Raw genomic sequence first — 12,251 nt, 5'->3', positions numbered from 1 at the left:
TGTTGTGTAACTTCAGCTGGGGCACAAAAGCCACTTCTTGGCAATATCTGTGGCTAAAAATTATTGTGGCGACAGTAAGTGTTATTGCAAGGCCCATGTTTTGTAACATTCCATTAAATTTTTGTTTTCTTGATGTTTGTTGTGCCAAGTGGCTGATCTCTGTGATACCAATGCCGTGGCAGCACCAAAGCCAATGATGAAAGGTGAAAATATTAAAAAAAAATAAATAGATTGTTCCATAAAATCGCTTCCATTTTGTCAATAAACAAGTAAAAGCAAAAGCAAGACACTTGAACTTGCACTTTCTGCTAGCACTCACCTGATCGCATCATCAGAGCATTAGGCACATGAAGGCACAGAGATGATGGTTCCCAAATGGGAAGTTTAAAAAAAGAAATTTCGCATCTCTATACAGGGCATTTCACGTAACTTAAACCAAGGATTTTTAAGAGGTGGTTAAACGCAGCTAAATGAAACCAACGGCATATGGTTTGCCGTCGTGTGGTGCTCCTTAGAATATTTTTTATATTCCACTTAATTAGTTAATTAACTGAGATAAATTATGCATATTTCTTAATATTCACTATAGGGCCAAGTGTGTTTCGTTGCGTTGTGAAACGACCAGCCCAATTTTTTGTAGCAACGTACATGCTGTGTGGCTATATTTCTCGGCATGTAAAGAAAGCCCACGAAATATGATATAAACCCACATGACTGCACTCGTGTGCTATCATATTTCAGCGCTCTCAACTGTGCATCGAGCCTATCGCTCCTCAGGGATGGTGGCGCTTCCTTTCAGTGTGCCACCACCAAAGATGCTGACGCACTGTGAAGCCGATGCCTAGAGCTGCAGTCGCTCACTTCGCCATGGTCCGTGAGCACGGTTCTTTCACATGAAGCACGGTTGAGAGCGCTGTAATAGCGCATGAGCATAGTCATGTGGTTTTACTTCATATTTCGCAGGCTTTCTTTAAATGCCCCCAAAAATCACCATGCAGCAGGTACGTTGCCACAGAAAACTAGATCGGTTGTTTCTGAAACCCCTCTACAACGCAATGAAACACACTTGGACCTAGAGTGAATATGAATATTAAAGGAATTGCATAATTGATCTTAGTTACTTAACAAACTAAGTGGAGTATAAAAAGATACTCTAAGGAGCACCACATAGCAGCAAACCATATGCTTTGGTTTCATTCAGCTGTGGCTAACCACATTCTTTTTTTAATCCTTTGTTCAAGTTACATGAAATATGCAGATGTGCTGTTCCATTAGTATCTGTAAACACTACAGCTGAGAACTGAAAACAGATGCAGTTCAAAATCTGAATACTGAACCTTTCATAATTTTCTGTGACTACTCGCATTTATAACTTGTTTTCTCCATTCCTCGTGATGGTAGTACAGGAGACTTCAGTTAATTTAACCACAGTAGTAGATCTTCCATTCACATTCCACCCCATTACTGTTATTGTCTGCGTCACTAGTCATTGCAAAATGCCAGCTGCCATGCTGTTTACTTAAAGCTTCCAGGGCAACGAGAAAGCAAGGTAATGAAAGGAAGACAATTGGCTACAGCATTACCAAGTTTTGTTGCTGGGCTAGTTGGTTCACGGTATAAAGTAAAATTGGAAGAGTGCTAAAAGAGACATGGACAAGATGTGTCTCTTTTGCGCTTTTAATTTTACTTAGACCATCATTTAATGTAAGGGCTCTGATCATCTTTTCTTCTTGAATAGGGCTGCGTCTACATGAAGTGCGCCAGCTTGGAGTCAGCAGGACAAGCATATCGTGCCCTGCATGGCTCATGGTTCGATGGTAAGTGTTACATGACCTCTTATTTCTTTTCTTTTCTACATTAATAATGAACTCGGATATTGCGAAGTAAATCTAAAACTAATGAATTTCTTTAGCTGATAGGGTATATGCTTATACCAAGTACATTATGTTAAACCTGGATATAACGAAATTAGTAGAATTGGCAATTAGCTTTGTTATATAGAAATCTCATTATATTGAAATTCGACCGTTTATGCAAATAAATACAGTCGCCGATAGATTTTTCTTACATAATAGAGGTTGCAATATTTTCCGAAATATCAGGCAATTGGAAAAAGCACATTTTAATCAAAAGTAATATTCATTTTGTTAAATTTGAGTCAGCAACTAAAGATAGGCTTTCATGTCATGTTGATGATATCTTCACGTCAGCGGTACGAAGTGAAGTCAGCCATGCTTTTGTGTTGCCCTCAGTGGGACGAAGCTGTCATGAAAAGGACCAGCAGTGGGAAGTGAACGCTTCGTATGCCTCTTGCCTCAATCCGTTTCTGAAACTTGGAGATAATGCGACTTCCAGTACAGTCAAACCTCGATGTAATGAACTGTTTTACTTTCCCAGTCTTAGTTACATTGAAAACCATGTATTCTTTTTTCGCAATTTTGGTGATTTTGCAACCCAGTTTCGATAACAAAGTTTTTGGTCATTTCAAGCATGTCTTGGAGCCTGTCTGGCTAGCAAATCTAGAAAAAACTATAAAAATATTGGCCAAGGCGAAAGTTACTTCAATCGTCCTTCTGTGTGAAAAGTTTGAGCGGCAAATCTGCCATCAAAGAGCAGGTGACGAGACACGATAGAGAAAACACAGCTATGCCATTTGTCGCGTTGGTAAACAACTTATGGAGGCCGCGAGGCATGTGGCAGCTTGCAGCGCCAGGAGAAACACGAGAGCTGATGATTCCTTCTGCAAAAGCAGAATGGGGAGCCAGTAAGCACGCGTTAATGTGTTCAAGATTGCATGGGGAGGGGTGGGCAGGAACGTGTGCCTATCTGCCATCTCTTTGCATCTGTCCGTGCGCGGGCCAAGTGTCATATCTTGGAAGCAGGGTGTAGGAACGAAATGGTTTTTCTTATGGTTTTGGTTGCGTTCCACTGAAAGAGCTTCCGTTCAGGTTCTGCTCCGGAATAAAAAAAGATATAATTAAAAGTGATTCGTAATGGTGCATAACGGTCTTGGTTTGCATGGGAAAATTTTCGAAGCAATGTAACGATAAAAACATGCAATATTTATTCGAATCTAGGCCAATAGTTTTTTTCAAATAATCATATACCAAACTCTAGGGTCTGCTTAGATTCGAGGATTTAAAAAAAAACGTGCCAGTTGTGGTCTCCGCCTATATAGCGGTGCTCCGCCGGGAGTCACCTAGACCACCGCGCGGGTTTGAGGATCCCAGCCCCTCAGGGGGACGATCAGCTCAGCCGCGTGTGTAGCGTGTGCCCGAAGCGGATGCTCGTTCGGTCTCCTATGGGAGCGAAACAGAGCGCCGCAAGGAGAAGACCCAGAGTACAAGGAAGGCGTTTATTGTACGACCACCTTGGCGTTCAGGATATCTGTATACACCCATTTCGGCGCGGGGCTCATGAGCCGAAGCCAGTGGCGTAGCTAGGTCGTCTGGCACCCGGGGCTCATAGGTCTTCTGTCACCCCCCTCCCCGGGTGTAGCCGGCGGAAAGAGGGGTGTCTTCAGACGTATATGACACCCCCCCCCCCCCCTCACTGGCCCCTTGCACCCGGGGCCCCCCGGCCCCCCCTGTTGCTACGCCACTGGCCGAAGCTCCCGCAAGTCAAGGGGTGACACTCAGCTATCTCAAAACGCGGTAGCACGCCGCTATACGGGAGGATGGCTCCCAACGACCGTGCTACCAGGGCAACGTTCTTTCAGCTCGGGGTAGCCTCCGAGGGCGACTCGGCGCAGTACGACCGCGCACGTCAAGTGAGCCGCGTCTCTTTGGCGTAGCCTTCAGAACAGGAGCAGCGAATAGGTACGCAACCGCCTCGGGTTGAGGACCTTCGGCGAGACCGGCCAACCAAAGGGATGACCGGGAGAATGGGAAGTCAGTACGCACCGTTTCGCTGTCCGAGAGCTTCTCCCCGCATTGCCGCTCCTCGGTCGACTTGAGTCGCCAGGAGAGAGGGAACGCGGGTTCCCGCCCAAACAGACCAATCGGGTGAGCCCGTGGACCGTTCGGGGACGGACGGCAGCAAGTGTTTTACGGTCCCGCTGCCGTTCGGCGCCCTCGGAGGAATGAGAGAGGGGGAAAGCGGTGGACCGCGCGCGCGAAGTTCAAAAGCGACCTCGCCGCGCTCGGTTCCTATGCCCAAAACGTGCTGTGCTATGGCACTGCAACGAAATGGGCTACGCAGTCCCCACACAGTTTATAATTGAAAATGATAAATATGGTGCATAGCTAGCACCATCTAGAAAAGTCAGTATCGAAGCTGCTATTAGCCATGCCAGTAGCCAACTGAAGTACACGAGCGACATCACTATGTTGACTTGAGTCATACTGGCATACGCAAGGAGGTTAAAGAAGAATGCGGCGTGGTCCATAGCGTGGTGTTATTGTAATGGCACCAAACAGGCGATGCCACTATAGTGCTACTATTTCAGACGAAAGGTTGTGCTAGCCGAAGAGGCGTCATCAAACGTTCAAGCCGGGCAGGACTTCAGCATCAATGAGAAAAACGTCCATCATTGCAGGGGTAACGGGGGGGAAGCTTCTCGCGTGTGCCGCAACGAGGAGACGACAGCGGTAAGGAAAATAAGCGTGCGATATCAGAGAGGAGCTGTTCAGCAAGATGGTGCCGCATTTTGATATGTGCGAGCTGTGCCGCACTGTCTGCACATGCATGGGCCTTGCCGACGCAAGCTTGCACGCGTCCACAAGCGTGTATGGTCTGGGCTATAGCGACAAGGCTAGCAGCGATGATAACGCAGAGTGAGCTCGGCATGTTTATATTAAATAAATGCTGTTTTCATTTTGTGAACGCTGTCCTCACTTTGTTCGGCCTACATTCGAGGTAAGTATTTTAATTTTTTTTCTAGCTTCGGCCATTCGGGGGTCGGCTTAGAGTCGGGGTCGGCTTAGAGTCGGGGCCGGCCTAGATTCGAGTAAATATAGTAATATTTATTTTTCTCAATAAGTGAATTATGAATTCTGATATCATACTCAGTGCATTGAGTCAAGACACTGTGCATGATCTCAGAAGTAGCACATTATCGAGTGTACTTGCCAAAATGTAAGACCGCTGTTCCGATAAAACATACCTAAGGAACATAAACAAATGAAAAAATACTTTGGTAACAGAGCGTTGTACCCATAAAAAACGAAACGATAAGCTCCTCAGTGCACAAGCTCTGGGTACTTTTTTTTTACTATGCTGGAAAATGCAAAGGGTGAGCCAAAATGGTTGGTGCCTTCATGTGCATTTTGTTGTTCCCATGCGTCTAGTGTTGGCGGTCGCATAATCTTAAATTTCCAAGACACGGTGTGAAGCGCTTGCTCGTGTTGTGACTGCCAGTTCATGGTCATCGAGCGAGATCTGTTAATGTTTGCCTGAATGTGCGTGGCACCAATAAAGCTACAAACCTTACTTTGTGTAGTTATACATTTGCTATCACCATCAATGCTCCGCATTTCTGCTGAAAATATATTTTTACACTTTTGTTTTTAATTTGTAGGAGCCTACTGCAGGCACTTAGTGTGGTAACTATGGTGTGCAAGATTTACGGTGCCGCGTGGTGCAATACACGCAAATCTTGGACACCGTCAGCCACGTCGATGCATTGCTCTTGGCACGATCTGCACCACAAGCGCTGTTGCTCATAACTGCACTATCATGACTCACCCTTCTTGCAATTTGTTTATAAGTCCTTGCTAGCAGATGCTATCCACCAGAAATTCTGTGAGAGTTCGTGAAGTTGTTTTTAATGTAAAAGCCTAAAAACATTGAATTAAAAAAAATGTCAATTTAGCAAAGTTTTTCACTGCAAGTACAACTTCGTTATATCGAGGTTCGACTGTACTAAATGCACAGAAAGACAGCTAACATGATGCCACACCATCTTGGCATGCCTATTCTTTCCACAAACGGCAGGTTACCTCTAACACAGGGTGCGCGTGCTGCTGTCATGCTAAGTCACGGCCGCACTAGAAAAAAAAAAAAAAAAAAATCACCCGCCGTGGTTGCTTAGTAGCTATGGTGTTGGGTCGCTAAGCATGAGTTCGTGGTATTCAATCCTGGCCACGGCAGCCGCATTTCGATGGGGGTGAAATGCGAAAACACCCGTGTACAGTGAAACCTTGTTAAACCGTAGTTGGCTGGAGTTCAGAAAAAGTATGTGCTAAACGGTAGTACTGTTTAACCAAAATAGCATGAGATCGCCCACTTGTCAAAAATGGAACTCAGGGAGAGAGCGATGAAAGGGGAAAAAAACCTGCAGTATTTATTCACTTCGCGTGACAAAAATGTTATTTTCGTTTGATGCAGCAGCCTAACAGCGATGACCGCGGCCTCAAACTTACTGTAGCTGCGAGCCAGCTTTTCAGCCAGCCCCCTCTTTTCGGCAAATACTCGCATGGCAGATTCCTCGTTGCCATTGCATATTCTCCATGCACGGGCGCGGTAGCGTTGCAGATGTCGTGGGGCGCTCTTTTCATTTTGGGGTGCTGTTCTTGTCGTGATGATTGCATTCGTGCGGCTGACGTAACATGAAGCTTCTGCTACCGTCGGGCCTGAATCGCCCGTGCTGTTGCTTTCCGTGTCGTCCTTATCACTGTCGCTAGGCGACACTTGGGCAACAATAAAGGCAACGATGGCGAAAAGTCAAACCTCGTAGCCGACATCTCTTTGTGGTCGCAGCAGTGCTGCCGAGGAACTGCTTCGCATTCCAAATGCCACACACCATAGTCAACAGCAGACCCCTGTCACGTGCCAGTGTGCCTACTTCTCCGTGTCACGTTCGATAGTACGAACTATGTCTAATTTTTCTTCTATGCTGAGCACCCAGCGTCTTTTTTATCCGTGCTTCGACAATAACGCAAATCCTTGCTTGCACGATGCCACAACGCTCTCTGGCACGGCACCGAAATGATGTTGGTGTTGATGGGGCTTCACGCGCAAGCGCACAGGGTACTTGGATGCCGTTCTGATCTCAAAGGCTTGTTGTTCTGCCAGGCGACCCGATGGAGATGACACACCGCCGTGTTTGCGCAATGAAAAGTGAAGACACTATGTGTTCACCGATACGTATGCAATAAGCTGGTACGGTTTATGCGCATACAAAATGCATTATGTTCAGTGGCCGCTGAGTCGGGGATTTTACTTTACTATTTTTAAAACTAAAGTACTGTTTAAGCGGGTACGGTTTAATGAGGTTTTACTTTACTTCGATTTAAGTGCATGTTAAAGAACCCCAGGTGGTCCAAATTTCCGGAGTCCCTCACTACGGCGTGCGTCATAATCAGTGGTTTTGGCATGTAAAACCCCATAATTTAATAATAATCTAAAAGAAAGCGCGGCAACCTGCCCTCCCCTCCTTCTCTTTTTCTGCCACCCTTTCTAAAAAAATAATTGGGGTGTAGTATAGTAAATTATTTAGAGCATTCTGACGCTTGCCAGTATATTTTCTAGGATTTAGAAGATCTGGACGTTCATTTAATGGAAAAAATTACGAATCAGAAACATTGTGCCAGTACTGCTTTAACCCTTTAAGTACCAATCCCGAGCTGTACTCATGCCAGCAGTTCTTACCAATATCACCAAAGACTAGCCGTACTCGTCCATGCCACAGCTTCTGCTGTTTCGCTCACCGGTAATGAGCCACCCTTGTCAACTCAGTTTGCGTCATGCATTTGAGTTTCTGCACTTTCGACTCATTTTGTTATCATCTGTTCATTTAATTTTGTTCGAACCTCACGGTTGTGCTAAGAGAAGTCTTTTTTTCAGGTCAGATGACTTTCATAGAAATTTTGGGTCATTATAAGAGATAAACTGCATATACATTTTTTTAAGATCCAGATGTAATGCACTATAATCTTCTGGAATAAAAAATATTGGTAAACTTTATGTACCTTCTACAGAAGAACATTGGAGTTAATTAGGGGAAGTTGAAGCTGTAGCATGGCTATTGATTTTCTGCAGGGAACCTGATCACAGTGAAGTACCTGCGGCTGGAGCGATACCATGATCGCTTTCCTGAGGCACGGTACTGCAACTCTTCGCTCCGGCCTAGCAACTCGTTAAGGCTCTCAATGGACAGCATCCCACCTGATCCCGAGGAGGACATGCTCTGAGGAGGGCACACCTGGTGACTTTTAGGCCGACCGACTAATTTACCACTGTTGCTTTGTTGTGGGCTTTTGGCAAGTGGTCCAGCTCGTCAGAGTTGCACAGAGCACTCAAAATTTAAGCTTGATTATAATAATAAAAAATGATAATAATTAAGAGCTGAAATTGAGCAGTGTCTTCTTTGTATACAATGTGCAAAGGTGAAAATATTAGGTCTGTTTGATTCATGTGTAGTTCGCTGCACCATGTGCACGAGCTCAAAGTGCACTACGCCATGGCCCTCAATTCACCACCCTATGCAACCCTTGAATGCAGTGTGGTGCAGGTGAGGCGCTGCCTCGGTGCAGGGAAGCCCTGCACCTACTGGCGAGGCGGCTCAGCTGATATGCATTGTGCATGCAGACAACGCTCATGTAGGTGATGTTTAGTGACACTGTTAGCACTTCCTGTGGAAGTGAAAGTGGTCCTTAACCTCTAAAACAATGTTTCAACACAGCTGGAACAATGTTCGATTTGTTGTGGGCACTGGATTATCTGCACTGTCAGGTAGAGCAAGCGATATCATTTGTGGCGCAGCACCATGGAGGTGTTTCAGGAGCTCACTGAAAGCACACAAAGCTCATGTTAAACCGCGGATAACGTTTTTTCAATACTGGTGGCATGAACCATGTAGGAGTTGAATGTTGCTGTTGCAGAGGGTCACCATGCATCCTATTTTATGCAAGATGGTTCCTCCCAGCAATTCTTTAATCTGCCAACTCCATCTTATGCTTGCAAATTTACTTCATCACTCTACCTAGTTCTTTGGTGGCGTTAACTTCGTTTCCTTTCCCTTGGCACTTATTCCGTTACTGCTTATCACTCTACTAGCTATCTATTAGTTACTCACTATTGGTCTACACATTACATGACCTGCCCAGATTGCATCTTCTTAGTGTCAATTAGTGCATCCTCTAACTCAGTTTTCTCTCTATTCCATTCTGTCTCTCTTTTAAAGCAAATTCGACTGGTAGTTTCAGAGTGCACTGGTAGTGCTACAAGGGTTGTGTAGGATAGTTACTGAGCTTTACCGCGAGCATAAAAAGGCTCCAGTGACAACATTGAAACAATATTACTGTTAGGCCCCTCGTTTTCATAATATTGTTTCGGGTATGTCTTGCATGACTTCCATAGCAAGCAACCAGTAGAGTGTGCTATAAATGTTAAACAGATTCATTTTTATCCCTTTGCTCACTGCAAAGTTCCGACATTCTTGTTAAATTAATACGGTAGTAATATATCGGTACTTTTCATGTCAAGTAAGCGTCCATATGTGACTTGAGTGCAATGGAAATGCTTTTGACTAGGGGTATAATACAAATATTAAAAAATTTCAGGTGTCACTGAATATTATATTTGTATTATATTCACATTCGATTCAAAAACTACGCATTTGAAATTTTAGAATATTCGGTTGGATTCAAATATTCAAAACAAATTGAATATATTGGTGACTGTGCAGAAGTAAACAAAGTCCTTAGCATTTGTTTCTATTTAACTTAAGAATATGTGTCTAAATTTGTGCTGAATTTTGTGATTTGGTGCTGCTGGCAAAATTTTGCATGCATAGTGCACTCAGCCATAGTGAAAGCGAGCCTCCCTGCAGCAAGGGGCACGGGTTTATGGATAGCGCAGGTGCACTTAGAGGGAAATGAAAGGGGATGGGAGCAACTGTGCAAAAGAATCCAACTGCAATAAGAATGCTCTTTCTGTGAGTATAGGTGCAATGGGCCAATCCTCAGCAGTGGTGCCCCTCCTCACTGCAAATATGCCAGCTCCCCAATGCATGCCCTCATCACGCCTCTATGCAGCATATTGCATGCCGGTTACTACAGGATAGAGCGACAACTGATCCATTACTGAGTGAAACCCAAGACTTTTACTACAGATCTCACAGGTCATCAGGGCATCAACACCATGCCTGTGTGCATTGCAGTATGCTATGAGGCGCTATTCGAAATGAGTACGGGCGCCTTACACGTTTACTTGCAGTTATAACCAAACATTTCTTTTTAATGCAAACAAAGGTGCCTTAGCCCTTCTTTCTGTGGTATGATGCTGTATACCTTGTGTATTATATTGGTGGTTTTACCATATTCTTGCAAGTGCAGTGCCTCGACAACAGTGAGTCAGTCAGAGGTCTCATAATTCAGGAAAACAACAGAAGGGGCTTGCTGCACAAGCTGTGCTGCAGAAGTCCTGCTTGTACGTTGCACAAAACATAGGAAAAAGAAAAGACAATGTTGCACTTCTTTTCTAAGCAATGATCATGGCAAACAGTACAGCACTAGCTAAATTTCTAATGCGGCTTTTGCCTTTGCCATTTCTTACTTCCGCAGCACTGAGCCTATTGCTTGACAGCAAATGCAATGAGTGATGGCTGGCGCAGGGTCAAATGCCTCTGAGTTTACTGGCATTTGATTTGCATAATAAGGCACAGGTCGGCGAGAACAGACATTTAGTGGGCATTACTCAATTTTCCAAATTAACCCGAGTCAATTGCACCATCTTTTAGTCTAGTTTTTTACCACTGATAACGTGGCTGCGATGTTCCGAGATGTTACAATAACTAAACTTGCGAATAAATGCATCTGCCTATCATTATTCAATATTCAAAGCTACGTATTTGTATGCGATTAATATTCAAACGTTTTGATATTTGGCCACCCCTACTTTTAACCTGTTGCCTTTCAATCTAGCTTTAGTCAGCATCTGTCTGCCGCTTTATTGTGATTCTTCTCAACACACGTAAAATTTCATGAGATATCATTTGAATAAGAAAATTGGCAGACTGAGTTAAAGGTCCCATATAGAGACACACTCAAAATTAATAGTCTATGCTACACTTCCAGGTTGAAGCTTTGAAATGTGGAATGGGCCATTCTTAAAGGTGCCCAAAAACATTTTTCTACCTAACAGCAGTAGAACAGCTGCGCCAATTGTGCCTAATTGTGCCAAGAGCAGTACTGTGCATCATCCTTCTCCAAAATGGCACTTTAGCAGGAAATTGCGCCGCACCAAAGAAGCATAAGACCAAAAGCTTTGTTTCCTTCATGCACCGTCATTAATAGAACTGAAACCATTACCTAAAGTGCACCATCAACCCCACCTTGGAGGCCAATTGCATGGTCATCACCAAGGATATAACAAATGTCATCAGGTCATCCATTTGCTGTTTTTGGTAGTTTGTTGCATTTCTCTCTGGCAGAGTTTTCATTATACTACCGCTGTCCAGTTTTGTTGTTTGTGCCTTTTGTGCTGCAGTTCTATATTCTTCGTTCTAGTATGGCACAAAGCTCACTAAAGGGGGCTGTCAGATTAAAAAGAAGCCTCAAATAATCTCGTGTTGCACATTGTTCGGCATAGTTATTTGCAGTGCCACATTAAAGATACCTTGTAATACACGTAACCATCCACTGGCACACAAATTTTCTATTAGACAGGGCCTTCCTTACAATCCTGCACGGTCAAAAGAGCAGATCGCATGGTTGTAATTTAAGCAGTTTTCACATGGTCCAACACAAATTTATATGCGAGATATTGCATGCTAGAAGTAAAGAAGCCTCTGGACGTCTTCATGGCAACTTCGGTTTGGGCATGAAAGAGCTATAGGGCGTGGTCTTCTTTACATGCCCTTGTGTGATATCTTTTTCTTGCTTACTTGAAGTGCGGCGAACATGCAGGTGGCTATTGCAAGTAAAAATCATAGAATCTGATTTATACGGCCATATGTGCAGATGGAAAGCCTAGTTTGGTAATTTTGTCCTGGATGCTGCATTGATGTGCAATAAACCAGCCCTGCTATATTTACTGACCATTTTAAGTTAACAGTGAGACCAAGCACTCTAATTTCGACGCTGCTCAAAATGAGCTTTTTGCCTGCACTGAAGTTTGCACCATATGTTCAAATGGCTGTTCCACCACTGATCTAGTCATAGAATGACATCGCTATTAAATTATGTCGTCTCAAGAATCTCTTGCCACAAAAATTTTTCGAATCCTTGAAGCACAAGTGAAGTTAGACATAGTTGCTGACCGATAAGCAGCCTTCTCTCCTTCCATTTCCGCTAGTGCGCTGGAAGCCA

General features: G+C 44.2%; 1 protein-coding gene across 1 annotated transcript in view; it reads left to right on the top strand.

The window, feature by feature from the left end:
* The window catches only part of MAN1 (LEM domain-containing inner nuclear membrane protein MAN1), a 44,508-nt gene extending 36,223 nt beyond the window's left edge, over nt 1-8,285 (top strand). Inside the window, exons 12-13 of the mRNA XM_065446990.2 lie at nt 1,739-1,817; nt 7,981-8,285. Of these exons, the coding sequence (XP_065303062.1) occupies nt 1,739-1,817; nt 7,981-8,132 (231 nt within the window). The 3' untranslated portion in view covers nt 8,133-8,285. The remainder of the gene's footprint in view (nt 1-1,738; nt 1,818-7,980) is intronic.
* Nucleotides 8,286-12,251: the final 3,966 nt, after the last annotated feature.

Source organism: Dermacentor albipictus, chromosome 6 (genome assembly GCF_038994185.2).
Source record: "Dermacentor albipictus isolate Rhodes 1998 colony chromosome 6, USDA_Dalb.pri_finalv2, whole genome shotgun sequence".
NCBI classification, from domain to species: domain Eukaryota; kingdom Metazoa; phylum Arthropoda; class Arachnida; order Ixodida; family Ixodidae; genus Dermacentor; species Dermacentor albipictus.
The sequence above is the reverse complement of the archived record's forward strand: the minus strand, read 5'-3'. Positions and strand labels throughout refer to the sequence as shown.